At 56.0% G+C, this 12,102-nt stretch overlaps 2 protein-coding genes across 2 annotated transcripts in view; one reads left to right on the forward strand and one right to left on the reverse strand.

The window, feature by feature from the left end:
* Positions 1–456: 456 nt before the first annotated feature.
* LOC104387332 (mitochondrial chaperone BCS1) lies at positions 457–4,092 on the forward strand. Its single transcript, XM_009996067.1, has 7 exons — positions 457–836; positions 1,111–1,250; positions 1,366–1,560; positions 1,948–2,011; positions 2,375–2,544; positions 2,987–3,104; positions 3,753–4,092. The coding sequence occupies exons 1-7, from the start codon at positions 517–519 to the stop codon at positions 4,003–4,005; spliced, it is 1,260 nt and encodes a 419-aa protein (XP_009994369.1). The 5' UTR covers positions 457–516; the 3' UTR covers positions 4,006–4,092.
* A 3,888-nt stretch (positions 4,093–7,980) lies between these two features.
* RNF25 (ring finger protein 25) overlaps positions 7,981–12,102 on the reverse strand; it is a 5,164-nt gene continuing 1,042 nt past the window's right edge. The window contains exons 2-9 of the mRNA XM_009996253.1: positions 12,069–12,101; positions 11,913–11,980; positions 10,927–10,996; positions 10,738–10,809; positions 10,359–10,499; positions 9,481–9,570; positions 8,823–8,957; positions 7,981–8,706 (exon numbers count right to left, since the gene is read on the reverse strand). Of these exons, the coding sequence (XP_009994555.1) occupies positions 7,981–8,706; positions 8,823–8,957; positions 9,481–9,570; positions 10,359–10,499; positions 10,738–10,809; positions 10,927–10,996; positions 11,913–11,980; positions 12,069–12,101 (1,335 nt within the window). The remainder of the gene's footprint in view (positions 8,707–8,822; positions 8,958–9,480; positions 9,571–10,358; positions 10,500–10,737; positions 10,810–10,926; positions 10,997–11,912; positions 11,981–12,068; position 12,102) is intronic.

Raw genomic sequence — 12,102 nt, forward strand, 5'->3', positions numbered from 1 at the left:
CCCCCGGAGCCTGTGGCAGGTGGTCCTTGCCCAGGCACCGAGGTGCTGCTCCCACCGAGGTTGCGCAGCCGTTTCCAGCAGCAAAGAGGATATGTTTCAGCTTTTTGAAACAATAAACCATAAATAATTGCAGTGCTTAGTGATTTCTAGCTGTTTAAAGAATCAGACTGTGTACAACTCCGGGCTTGATGTCCTGGCTGATGAAGCGGCAGATGCTCCTTTGCTGGCCTGAGAGTCTCCAGCTCTGGGCCTCCTCCTGGCTGTCTCATCCAGAGGCTGCACAGAGGGAAGAGTCTCCTGCAGCCAGAGACTGTCTGAACCCCAAGTAATAAGATGAGCACGGGTGTGGGGGGTTCAAACGTGCCTTTGGCCTTGAGAAGCAGCCACTATCAAGGCCAAGGGGCTGAGTGCAATTTGCTGCATCCACTGCTGCCATGCAGTTCTTCTCTTCCCACACAGGTTTGTTTCCAGAGCCCAGAGACGATGCTGTGGAAAGGAGCCACTTGACTTCCCACAATGCCCTTTTCAGACTTTGTCTTAGCACTGAAGGACAACCCGTACTTCGGGGCTGGGTTCGGCCTGGTCGGGGTGGGCACAGCCCTGGCATTAGCCCGGAAAGGGGCCCAGTTTGGGCTGGTGGCTTTCAGGCGCCATTACATGATCACCTTGGAGGTGCCCAGCAAGGATAAGAGCTACCACTGGCTGCTGAACTGGATCTCCCACCATGCCAAGCACACGCAGCACCTCAGCGTTGAGACGTCGTACCTGCAGCATGAAAGCGGGCGCATCAGCACCAAGTTTGACTTTGTCCCCAGCCCTGGGAACCATTTCATCTGGTAAGGGAGGGTAGGGGAGAAACAATCTGGGGACTGACCTTTGTTTTAGCAAGGAATCTCCAACGTGGGTGGCCTGTGGAGGCAGCAGAGAGGATCCTGCCCTCTCCTTGGGTCTGGATTATGTCAGGAGATGGAGAGTAGCAGGAGTCTGTGTGCATCAGCAAAATGTGGTTGCTTTAACTCAGATGAGTGTTTCCCTTGATTCACGACCCAGGCAGGGCTCAGCTGTGTGGTGCTGGACCCACTGTCTCCCAAACCCATCTTCCCTCTCCAGGTACCGCAGGAAGTGGATTCGCATTGAGCGCAACCGGGAGAAGCAGATGATTGACCTGCACACGGGGACTCCCTGGGAGTCCGTCACCTTCACTGCGCTGGGCACCAACCGGGAGATCTTCTTCAATATCCTTCAGGAAGGTTTGTAGTGGAGCTGTGTGGGGCCCGGCTGGGAACAGGCTGCTCCCTGGAGACACCCGGGGCTGCACAGGAGATCCTTTTCCCTGCCAGCTGCTCTCTCTGCCTCTCTCTGCAGCCCGGGAGCTGGCGCTGCAGCAGCAGGAGGGCAGGACGATCATGTACACGGCCATGGGAGCGGAGTGGCGGGCGTTCGGCTTCCCCCGCCGCCGCCGGCCTCTCAGCTCAGTGGTGTTGGAGGAGGGTGTGTCGGAGCGGCTGGTCCAGGACGTGAAGGAGTTCATCGACAACCCCAAGTGGTACAGCGAGAGAGGCAAGGCTCTGGTGTGGTGTCCTCTGTGCCCAGCAGGGCTCCTTTACCCCCACACCCACAGCTGATGGCACCACCTTGGGCATGTCCTGCAAATGACCAAGCCTGGGTGCTGAAGTCAGGCCTGGGTCTGCAAAGGGACAAATTCCCCTCGGTTTAGTCCAGTCCTAGAAACCACAGTAAGCCATGGAGTTCATTGCTCCTGTGATACTGCTGTGGGGTGGGGCAGAATGCCTGTAGTCCTCTCAGGAGGAGGCTGCAGAGACACTTTTCCCTGCTGCTTGTCTTCCTGTGGTGCATTCTTTATGTGTGCTCAGCACAGCCACAGGGCTCTGGGGGAGAGAGCTCAGAGCAACCCAGCTGATTCCTAAAAGGACATTGTCTCCCTAGGGATCCCCTACCGAAGAGGCTACCTGCTGTATGGTCCTCCTGGCTGTGGGAAAAGCAGCTTCATGTGAGTGTTGTCAGTTGGTGAGCAGCCATTTTCCTGCCAGGTGCCTGCTCTGGGGCACTGCAGCCTCTGGTGAGATGGTGTGGAGGGATTTGGGTTGGAAATGCAGGAATGGGCTGTGCCTCTTGCACAGTGCCTGCTGTCAGTGTTCACACTGGTGGCACTGACAGGTTGGGGCGATGAGCTGTCTGTGTCCATGCCTTGCACAGCAGGCTGAGCAGAGGATCCCACCTGCCCCTCCATCGCAGCCCCGCTGAGGGAGGATGCCTCTCCCCTCTTCCCTGCTGCTGGGCAGGGAGATCTGGTTCTTCCTCTGCTCTGGGCTTTCTGGCTGTGATTCACCCCTGTGGTTTGTGTCCTTCCCAGCACAGCCCTGGCTGGGGAGCTGCAGTACAGCATCTGCCTGCTGAGCCTCAGTGACCACAGCCTCTCTGATGACCGGCTCAACCACCTCCTGAGTGTGGCACCGCAGCAGAGCATCATCCTGCTGGAGGACGTGGACGCTGCCTTCACCAGCCGGGACCTTGCTGCCGAGAGTGAGTGGTGTTCTCATTCCTGGGCTGACAGTGGGAGGGAGGTTTTCTAGCTGTGCTGGGGTGAGGCTTGGACTCTGGGTTGCTCTGCTGCACCAGCAGAGACTGGGAGTGGGCAGATCTTTGGGGCTGTAGAGCCCGAGCTGGACCTCACCCAGTTTTGGCTAGGCCATATAAGGGGAAATTTGGGTCCTTTATCCTCAGGCAAATAAATATATCTTGCCTAACATGAGGGGGGGGGTGATTTTCCCTCTCATTCTCTTTTTGAGTTCCCAGGGTGAGGGTGGGCAGAGGAAACGACTGTGCTGCCAGGGAGAGGCAGAGGGTCAGTCTCTGGGCAAGGGGAGAGCAGGAGGCTTGGCATAGCCCTCAGGTGATAGCGAGGTGGCCCACAAGACTGCATGGAGCAAGGGGTGGGTGTGATCTCAGACACCTCTGTCCCCAGACCCGGCTGTGTACCAGGGCATGGGACGCCTGACCTTCAGCGGCCTCCTCAACGCACTGGATGGTGTGGCCTCCACAGAGGCCAGGATTGTCTTCATGACCACCAACTACGTGGACAGGTCAGAGCTGCCCTCTGAAAGGGAACAGGGATGGGAAAACCTTGCTCCGTCTTGATGGGGTTTGTGGGGGGCTATTTTCATCCTCCAGTGGGAAGACTGGGGGTCCAGCTTTCCCAAATCCCCCCTTAGGATGTAAATTCCTTGACTGCTAATCAGGATCCCTTTTGCTGGAGCCTTGGGTGCTTCCTTGCTGTTCAGACAAATGGTTGTGCCCTTCAGGAGTGGTACCAGCTTCCTGCCCTGCAGATTTTGGGGTTGTGGTCATGCTGCCAGTAAAACACTGGCCCCAGGCACAGCACCTTGGTTCGGCAGGATGGAGCCTGTCCTGTGGGAGGCTTGGCTCACTCCAGACTGAGCTGGAGTTGTTGAGGTTGCTCAGGGGATGGGCAGAGATGTTTGTCAGGACATGCTTGTCCTCTCCCAGAGCCAGCCCTTCCCCAGCTCTCTTGCTTCTTTGGGGTTGATTTCCCCCTCAACCCCAGAAGGACAAACTTCTTCCCCTCCTTTACCATCCCACAGTGCAGAGCACCTTGCAGGCAGGACAGTCACTGGCTGTGCTAGCATAGATGAGGGGGTGCTTCCTGCAGGACCCACCCTGCAGAGACAGCTCTGATCAGGTTCTCAAGGCTCCCCCGTTTCTCTTGGCAGGCTGGACCCAGCCCTGGTGCGTCCTGGCCGTGTGGATCTCAAGCAGTACGTGGGCCACTGCTCCCGTGGGCAGCTTGCCTGCATGTTCCAGCGCTTCTACCCCGAGCAGCCTCCAGCTGCAGCCCAGCAGTTTGCCCAGCAGGCACTGGCTGTCTCCAAGCAGCTCAGCGCTGCCCAGGTGCAGGGCCACTTCATGCTCTACAAGATGGACCCCAAAGGAGCCATTTCAAACATAGGCTCCATCCTGCAGTGACCAAGGGCCAGCTTTCCCCTGCTGCACTGAGAGGACTGGGACAAGGATGTGGCCATCCTAAGGATGTTGTGGAGCTGTCCAGCCATGCAGAGAATGGAGGGATCCAGGTCTCTGTTAATCTCTTCCCCTCCAAAGCCTTGGGTTTTTATTAAAACAGAGTCAGAGCTCCCGGCCTTGCAGCAGGGAGAAGGTATCAGCTCTTGCTGCTCCCCAGATTTGGGTGCTGCTGCACTGGCCCTGCTCACCAGTGTGTGCCTCATGCTGGGAGGACCCTAAGCTGCCCAGGCTGCTGGATGTGAACCCCCTTCCTTGCAGGACAGCCTGGGTGTGCCTCAAAAGGGCATTTCCTGGGGGCAGGACATCGGGGTGCTGCACTGCTAAAGATCTGCTGGTCTTTGAAGGGACAGTGGTTGTCTCTGGTGTTGGAATATCCTTTGTGAAGTGCACAACATGGCTCTTAGCTCTCCATTCCCTTTGCCTGTTAGTTGCCCCACTGTCCAGCTGCTGGTCCAGAGCTCTCCTGACCAGGGCCTTGCATGGCCAGTACTGCAAATCCAGAGTGTTTCACAAAAAAAGCAGCTCCCAAGAGAGCTCTTGTCCCTGCGGCTGCAGGCTGGTGCCACAGCTCCTGCCCTGTCAGGCTGCGAGGACAAGTCGCTGATCTGCTTGGACATCATTCCTGGGTAGGCATGACTGTCCCTCCTGCCAGAGGAGGAGACGTGGGGCCCTGAAGCTATTGCAGACCTGTGTAGGTGCAGATGAGAGGCTTTGGCCGGTTACAGAGTATCTTCCAAAGAGCATATTAACCCAAATACAAATTTCTGCAGCCAGACCAGCTCAGTGCAAGGTGCAGAAATCCCTGTTGGAGGTGACTACTACTCTACTTCCAACAGGAGAGGCCCAGCATGGCTGAAAGAAGGATTTGGCCCACCACTGGTAGTTTCACAGCCTTTTCCTTGTCACTAGGCTTCATTCCTGCCAGGAACAAAAGTCCTGGATGGGCTGGTAGAGCCACAGGTGCCTGGAACGCAATGGAGAAGCTGGAAGGTTCTGTCCCTCCACAGAGCCAGGGGACAGGGCATGTGTGCTCACCTAAAGGACAAGCCAGCCAGAGCCTCCCCTCCCTGTTCCCCATTTCAGAATGCCAAAATCAGCTTCCCCAGAGCCAGCCCCATGTTCACGTCCTCACTTCAGGAACTGTGCCACTGTGGCAGGGCTGAAGGAGCTGGTTCCAGGCCAAACCCAAATGTTTGGTTTCTGCTCAGCCCTCCTCTGGGCTCTGCCGTGCAGGGCTGAGGGGGAAGCTTGAGAGCACGTGGGGTACGAGGGGGCCCAGCCGAATTTCAGTACAAATGGGCGCTGCTTTGGTGCAAGTCCAGACTCACAAACGTTTCTGGGACTGAAGGGTTGATCCTGTGGCCACAGGGGTGCATCTCCAGTGCCTCAGGGTGGCTCCCAGAGCAGGGTGCTGCTGCTGGCATCCCAAACCCTGTGCTCAGCCTTCCCGCAGATGCCGACTCCTTAGATCCAGCCTCTTCCCTCAACGCTGGGGAAATCAAAACTGGACAGTGAGTAGAGGGCAAGCACCTCACAGCAGTTTGGGAGGATGGGGGAGTGGAGGGAGAGCCAAGGGGGCCCAGTGCCACCACAAAAGAGCACAGACATTTGTCACTGCTTGCTTTTAATAGTGTTAATGCTACAGATGCTGCCACTGCCCCTCTGCCCGGCCCGAGTGCTTTTGCCAGTCAAACCTCACAACAGCCCTGTGAGGTAGGTGGGTAACGCAGGTGGACACCAAGCCAGGAGCCCCAGGGTAGGTTGCAGGCTCCATTCCTTCCAATATGGAGGTTTGTTTTGTTTAGCCTAAATTTATTTCCACATGCTGTTGCAAAATGTCCTGTCCTCCAGGCTGACAGCAATGAGTCAGAAAGGTGACTATTCCCTGATCCCAGGAAAAATCCCTCCCCTCTAACACATCTGGCATTTAACTGAAGTTACCCCAGCCCTAGCTCACGCCAAGTTCCATGGCTGAACATGTTCCAAACACCAGGCACAGCAGTCTTCCTTCTGAGAGTTAAGCCTGGCTGACTGGAGGAAGTCATGGAACTTCAGTTGCTGTGAGGAGCAGAGATACTAGTTTCTTTCAGGACATAATCAAAAGCCTTTCTGGAGCATGGCAATTTGGCAAGTGAAGGCAGGAGGCAGCAGAACAAGCACCAATGTCAAATAAAGTTTACACTTTGTCACCCAAGTGTGGACAGGCTGTTCACCCAAGAACCAGCTGGAACAAAGAGTGAGCACTGAAGAAAAATTAGGGCTCTCTTCAGAGAGCGAATGTTCAGCCTTTGTCCACAGGAAAGCATGATGTCTGGCTCTCAGGTCCCCAAGCCCAGGGCAAGTAGTGTAGCCTCAGACCAAGGAGGAGCAAAAAACAAAGCTTTTAGAGCATTAGGGTTGAAAATAGGACAGTGCTGGAAACTGAAGAATGGAAAGTTCTTGGGCAGAAGGTTAAACCAGACCCTTCAGGACAAGGCCAGGCCTGGAGCAAGCAGGGCAGGAGCTGAGGAGGGCCTGTTCGAGAGACAGCTTCTGGGCACCCTTCACGTGCTGAAGGCAGATGCAGCAACAATGCCCTCCCAGCTGGCACACGGTCCTTGGCTTCTGAGGGACCTAACCCACAGCTCTGGCAAGTCCTTTGCAGCACGGCCATTTCTGCACTCAGCAGGAGGAGGAAGACAGTAACAACCCACAAGTGGCCAGAGGAAAGGTGGGGGGCACAAGGCACAAACAAGCGTGAAGGAATGAGTACAGTCAGGGTCTGGCTGTACCTGGGTCAGCTTGCACTGAGGCAGGCAAAGCAGGGACTGGAGCCCTCCTGCACCCAGGAGTGCCAGGGGAAAGTCTTCCCTGGGCCTGGGTGTAGGGAGCAAGGAGGGGAGTGAGCAATACCTGGGATCAAAACCTTCACTCCAAACAGCAAAGAACAGGAATGAGAAGACAGAGAAAACAAAGGGAGCAGGCTCTGGAGAAGACCCAATGAATTAATTTATAACAGTGTGCCACTTCAGAGGTTCGGGACTGCCCTTTGGGGCTCTGGAGTGGGACACTTTACATCTGTGAAGCAGCAGCAGAAGGAACTGCACCAAGTCAGATTAAACAGCAAGTCCTCATTTCTTTGAAGCAAGATCAGCTTGTAGTTGAAAGGAGGGTAAGACTATCCCAAGCACGTCTTCACTCTGGGCTGTCAGGAGCTCCAAGAGACAGCCTGGGCTTGGAGCAGGATCCAAATATACAGGTTGCAGAGCAGAGTGCTCTTTTCAGGTCTCCCATATCAGCTTCTGCCTGCGCAAAGCAGCTGAAGGACATTGCAGGAACTCCAGCTAAACTCAGGCTTTCTGGAGGAGCAGGAAGGACTTGCTGTGGGAGAAGTGATGTTTCCAAGGGACAGGGACAGCAGTTGAGAAGGTGCTCTGAGAAGGACTAGAGGACACAGCAAGTTGAGCTCCAGGCTGCTGCCCTGGCACCGCCTCATCACCTGGCACCACCACAGCTCTGTCAGGACACTGACTTCCAGGGAAGGTCCTGCCACAACTCTGACTCTGCTGTGGCACTCTGCTGGACACAGTCCTTTTGCTCTGTAGGTATGCACATTTTTTGACAGCTCACATACAGGGATGATGGCTGCAGGTCCTCAGACAAGGCTTCCTTTGTCCCCTGAGTCCTCCAATACCATGGCTGACATGATCTGTCCAGGAGTCAGCTTCTCTAGTGCTGGTGACAGCCAGTCACTCACACGAGGATGCTTCCCCCTGCACGTACCCTGGTGACACTGCCCATCTCAAGCTGTGCCACATGCCATTTGCCTCCTCTCTCCCAAGGGATACAGTGTCTGCTTGCTACTGCTCCACCAAAGCTTTCATTGTTCTCCCCAGAAACGGCCCTTCCCTCCCTCAGCCCAGCCCCTCACCAGTCCTGCTAGGAGCCACTCTCCTTCTCAAGGACAGGGGCTTCTCGTTGTCCACTGGGCCTGAACACCCCTCGCCCTCTTGGTGCTCTGGGATAGGAACCATGCTCCTGGACCTTGGACCTCTCCCACCTCCCATAATCCCAGGGCCTGTGGTGGCCCTGCCAGCTGGGAGCTGCTCTGTGGCCACTGCGGTTGAATGCCAGGTTCTCCTTTTCCCTGCCCTGGGCCTCAGCCCCCTCCTCGGGGTTCCATCTTTCCACATCATGGTGCTCCTCTTTCAAGTCCACTGCCTCTTTTGCTGGTGAGGAGTCTTCAGGGCACAACTCCTTTCCCTCAGCCGAGGCAGCAACCCTGCTTCTGCTGTGAGGCTTTGGAAAGTCCTGGCTGTGCCTCCCACCAGGTCTCCGCTCTGGTCTCCGGCTGAAGCCCCTGGACCCCCTGGAGCCATGGAGAAGACGACAGGCTTCCTCTGCTGGTTCCTGCAAGCCACTGCACGAGTGCCTGCCCTGGCCTCTGGGGCCTGGCCTTTCTCCTCTGTGCCTCTCCCTCTTGCTCTGTTGCTCCCTGGGCAGAGCAGGCTTCTCAGGCTGCCCAGCTTCTGCCCTGGCCTCTTTTGCCCCAGCTGGCTCTGGGGCTGAGGCTGGGCTGGGCGGCGGGGGCCCGCCAGCAGAGCCCACGCTCCCCGGCAGCTCGGGGGCAGTGGCTGCTTGGCCTGGGTCAACAGCAGCTGGAGGCTGAAAGAAAGAAGCCACTGGTGAAGAAAGAGACAGGGCAGTCCCACAGCAGATGATATCACTAGGCGGGGCAGCGCAGGCCCCCCTTTGCCAGCTCTCTGCCCCCAGTGCCATACCGCCTGGAGGCTGATGAAGTAGCGGTTCCTCTCTGCCTCAGGGTCAATGATGCCCCCTTTCTCTTGCTGTCTCTTGAAAATCAAGCGCAGTTCCTCCTGGTGCTGCAGCGTCTTGGCGTCCGGCCTGTACGGCTCCTGAGCGGCAGAAAGCAAGGCAGGGTAAGGGCTCTCTCAACACCTAGCAAGGGAAGGCAGCTACTCCCCAAACCCTCCGTTGATCACACAGCACCCACGCGCCCTGCTTCCCTTTGCCACATTTGACCAGGCCTACAGATGCACCTTAAATCCATAGGCAGAGGGTGCCAGCACAGACCTACCATTCATGCTGTGACTGCTTTGGGACATCCTGCTGTGGGGAGAGGTGCTGAGCAGCTACAATCTGGTCACTCTCCTGGTTAGATCTCAGTAAGTACAGGGATCTAAACTCATGCCTCAAAGCAGAATCACCCCTACACCAGCACATCTGTGCAAGACCCAGGGTTAAACAACTAAACCTGCTCTTTGCAGACACATCAGAGAGCCAGGAGACACCCTGCTGGGTTTTGTGATCTGCTTTTTGGGTGGGCCACCCGGAAGGACCCGAGAGCGTGCATTCCCTCATCCTCCGCAACGCCCCACCAAGCGGGTGCAGCCGGGCAGCTGAGCCCCCATCTCTTACCAGCGGGTGCTGCGGGGGCGGCGCTGCCTTCAGAGCACAGAGATCGTAGACCAGGGTCTCCCGGCACACAGGGCACTGCACACCCACTTCCTGCAGGGAGGCAAGAGGTGATTCCAAACCCCCACTGCGACCCAGCCCACGCTGCATAACCCCAAACTGGAAGTGGAAGAGGGCGACCTGTTTCACTCTTCTGCCGGGGCAAGGAAGCCCGGGCGGGTTCCAGCAGCAGAAAAGCAGCCTGGTGTCTCAGTGATGGCTTGGGAAGGTGTCTCCACATGGAGATTTGTGCTCCAGTGGCTGACGGCTGTACAAGCCACCTCTGTCAGCACTTATGGCTCCAGTCCTCCTTTAGGCTAGGATCTATTTTTCCCCACTCCAAAGAGGAACTGGAAATCTAGGCACGACCTCTTTGAAAGGGTTTTGCAGGAAGGAGTCTGACTTGTTTCAGGCTCAGCTGCAGCTGACAGCTCTTTCAACAGAGAGCCCATGAGACCCTGAGAGCTGCCCAGGCCTGTTTTATCACCCCAGAATGCAGGTGATTCTTTTTTATCCTGCTGCAAACACTCGCAGTTCAAGGACTAGGGAAGGAACTCTCTTTTCTAACTCCTGCAGTTCCCGAAGTCCAAAAATGCAACCCTCCTGCCCCCTTACACAGCTGACACTGGCCCAGAGATCCAATAAACCAACTGCTAAGAGTACTAAAAAGTTGGGATAATTTTGGTTGGAAAGGTCTGATCCCTACTCTGATTCTCAGTGCAGGCAAGATACTGCCCATGCTGCTGGGTCAGGCTAGCTCTTGCTCCATGTCCCGAAGGGGGTGACAGAGATGTCATGAGGGGCTGTGCAGGGGGCAGAGGAAGGAACCCCGGGCTCTGTACCCGTTTCGGGGATGGTGCCAGGTGCTGCTCTCTCTCCTCCTGCTGCATGAGGATCTCCTCCTCCATGTGCTGGGCATAGCGGGCCAGGCAGTGGGAGTGGAAGTAGTGGTAGCACTGGGTCTTAGTGAAGGCTTCTCTTTCCTGTGAAGGATAAAGGGCAGCTTTAAAGGGTTTCTGAGCACAGGGTGCTGTAGCCTCCCCAGTAGTGTACATCAGCTTAGGTTCATGCTCAGTAGGACTGCCTACAGACCAGGGGCACAGGAGGCTGCTGATGGGCACCCTGGTCCCATGCTGATATCCCAAGCTTCAAGCCTGAGGCTCCCCATTCTCTTGCCTCACTTCCCAAACCAGCTTGTGGGTCAGGAGGACACATTCCTACCTGGAATCCATAAAGGCAGATCACACACTGGCCATGAGGAATGTTGTTGTCAGTGAGAATCTCCTTCCCCTTCTGTGGAAGCATTAAAGCAAACATTTCATGCACCATGGGTGCAGGGCTGTCCCACCCCTCGGGCAGTCAGGAACCAGTGTCTGTGGCAGGTCACCCCACATATCCCCCAACTCTGACCTCAATCAGCTCGTAGAGCACCTCTGTCCCCAGCCTGGCTTCAGCAACACTTCTGAGGGTCTGGGAAATCCTATGGAAAAGCAGCATAAATGCTTCACACAGATGTCCCACATACCTGTCACCCTGCCATAATGACAGGAGAAAGAAAGAGAGCACTGTCCTTCAGGCTTTGCCTGCAGCACAGGATGGGCACATGTGCACACACGTATTCATGTGCTCTCCCAACTCCCCACAAGCCAGTGCACAGGAAGCCTTTGTGCTCAAAAGGCCTTGCAAGAGCAGGTTTGCTGACTGCCTTGGCTCGAGCTCACCCAGCACCCCTTGGTTTGGGTGAATCTCAGGCTGTTTATCTGATGGCAGCCCCGGAGCAGGTCTGGCAGGAGCTGCATTACTCCTGTGCTGTCAGCAGCTACCAGCCTCTCTCTGCACACACTTGGCTGCACCTCAGCAGCACAAAGGCAACAAGGGGCTGCCCAAGGACTTGGTTCAGTCCCACCTCTGTCAAAGCAGAACCAAAAGCTTCAAAGGCCCAAGGGATTCAGGTAACATTTCAGAGGAACAAAAATGGTTGGACCCTTGGTGTCAAAATCCCAACAGTGGCTCTGGTTTTAAACTGAAAGAAGGTGGATTTAATTAGATATTGGTAAGAAGCTCTTGAGTGTGAGGGTGGTGAGACACTGGCACAGATTGCTCAACGTAGCTGTGGAGGTCCCCTCCCAGGAAGTGTTTAAGGCCAGGTTGGATGGATGTAAGCAACTTGGTCTCGTGGTGTCCCTGCCCATGGCAGGGGCACTGGAACTAGATGGTTTTTAAGGTCCCTTCCGACCCAAACCATTCTATGATTCAAGACAAGGCAATTTAGCGATCCGTATCCATCTATTGACCAGACACAGGGAACTGAATTTGACAGGCAGCTTTGCCACCAGTTCTGTCTCCCGGATCCCTGGAGGAAAGGATCCCCTTCCCCCCACCCTCCTGGCACTCACTTCTGAATTTGCTCATCTGACAGCCCCCGTGGGTTCCTGATCGAGATGTCCGGAGCTTTGCTGGGATACTAGGAAAAAAAATAAACACCCAAAGCACAAGAAGGCAGGCGGGGAGGAAGGGAGCGGGGAGGAAGGGGAGCGGGGGGGTCGGGCTGCCTGGGGGGGCACGGAGAGCACCAGGGTGAAGCGA

This window comes from Chaetura pelagica, unplaced genomic scaffold (assembly GCF_000747805.2).
Source record: "Chaetura pelagica isolate M959 unplaced genomic scaffold, ChaPel_1.0 scaffold3, whole genome shotgun sequence".
Classification (NCBI taxonomy): domain Eukaryota; kingdom Metazoa; phylum Chordata; class Aves; order Apodiformes; family Apodidae; genus Chaetura; species Chaetura pelagica.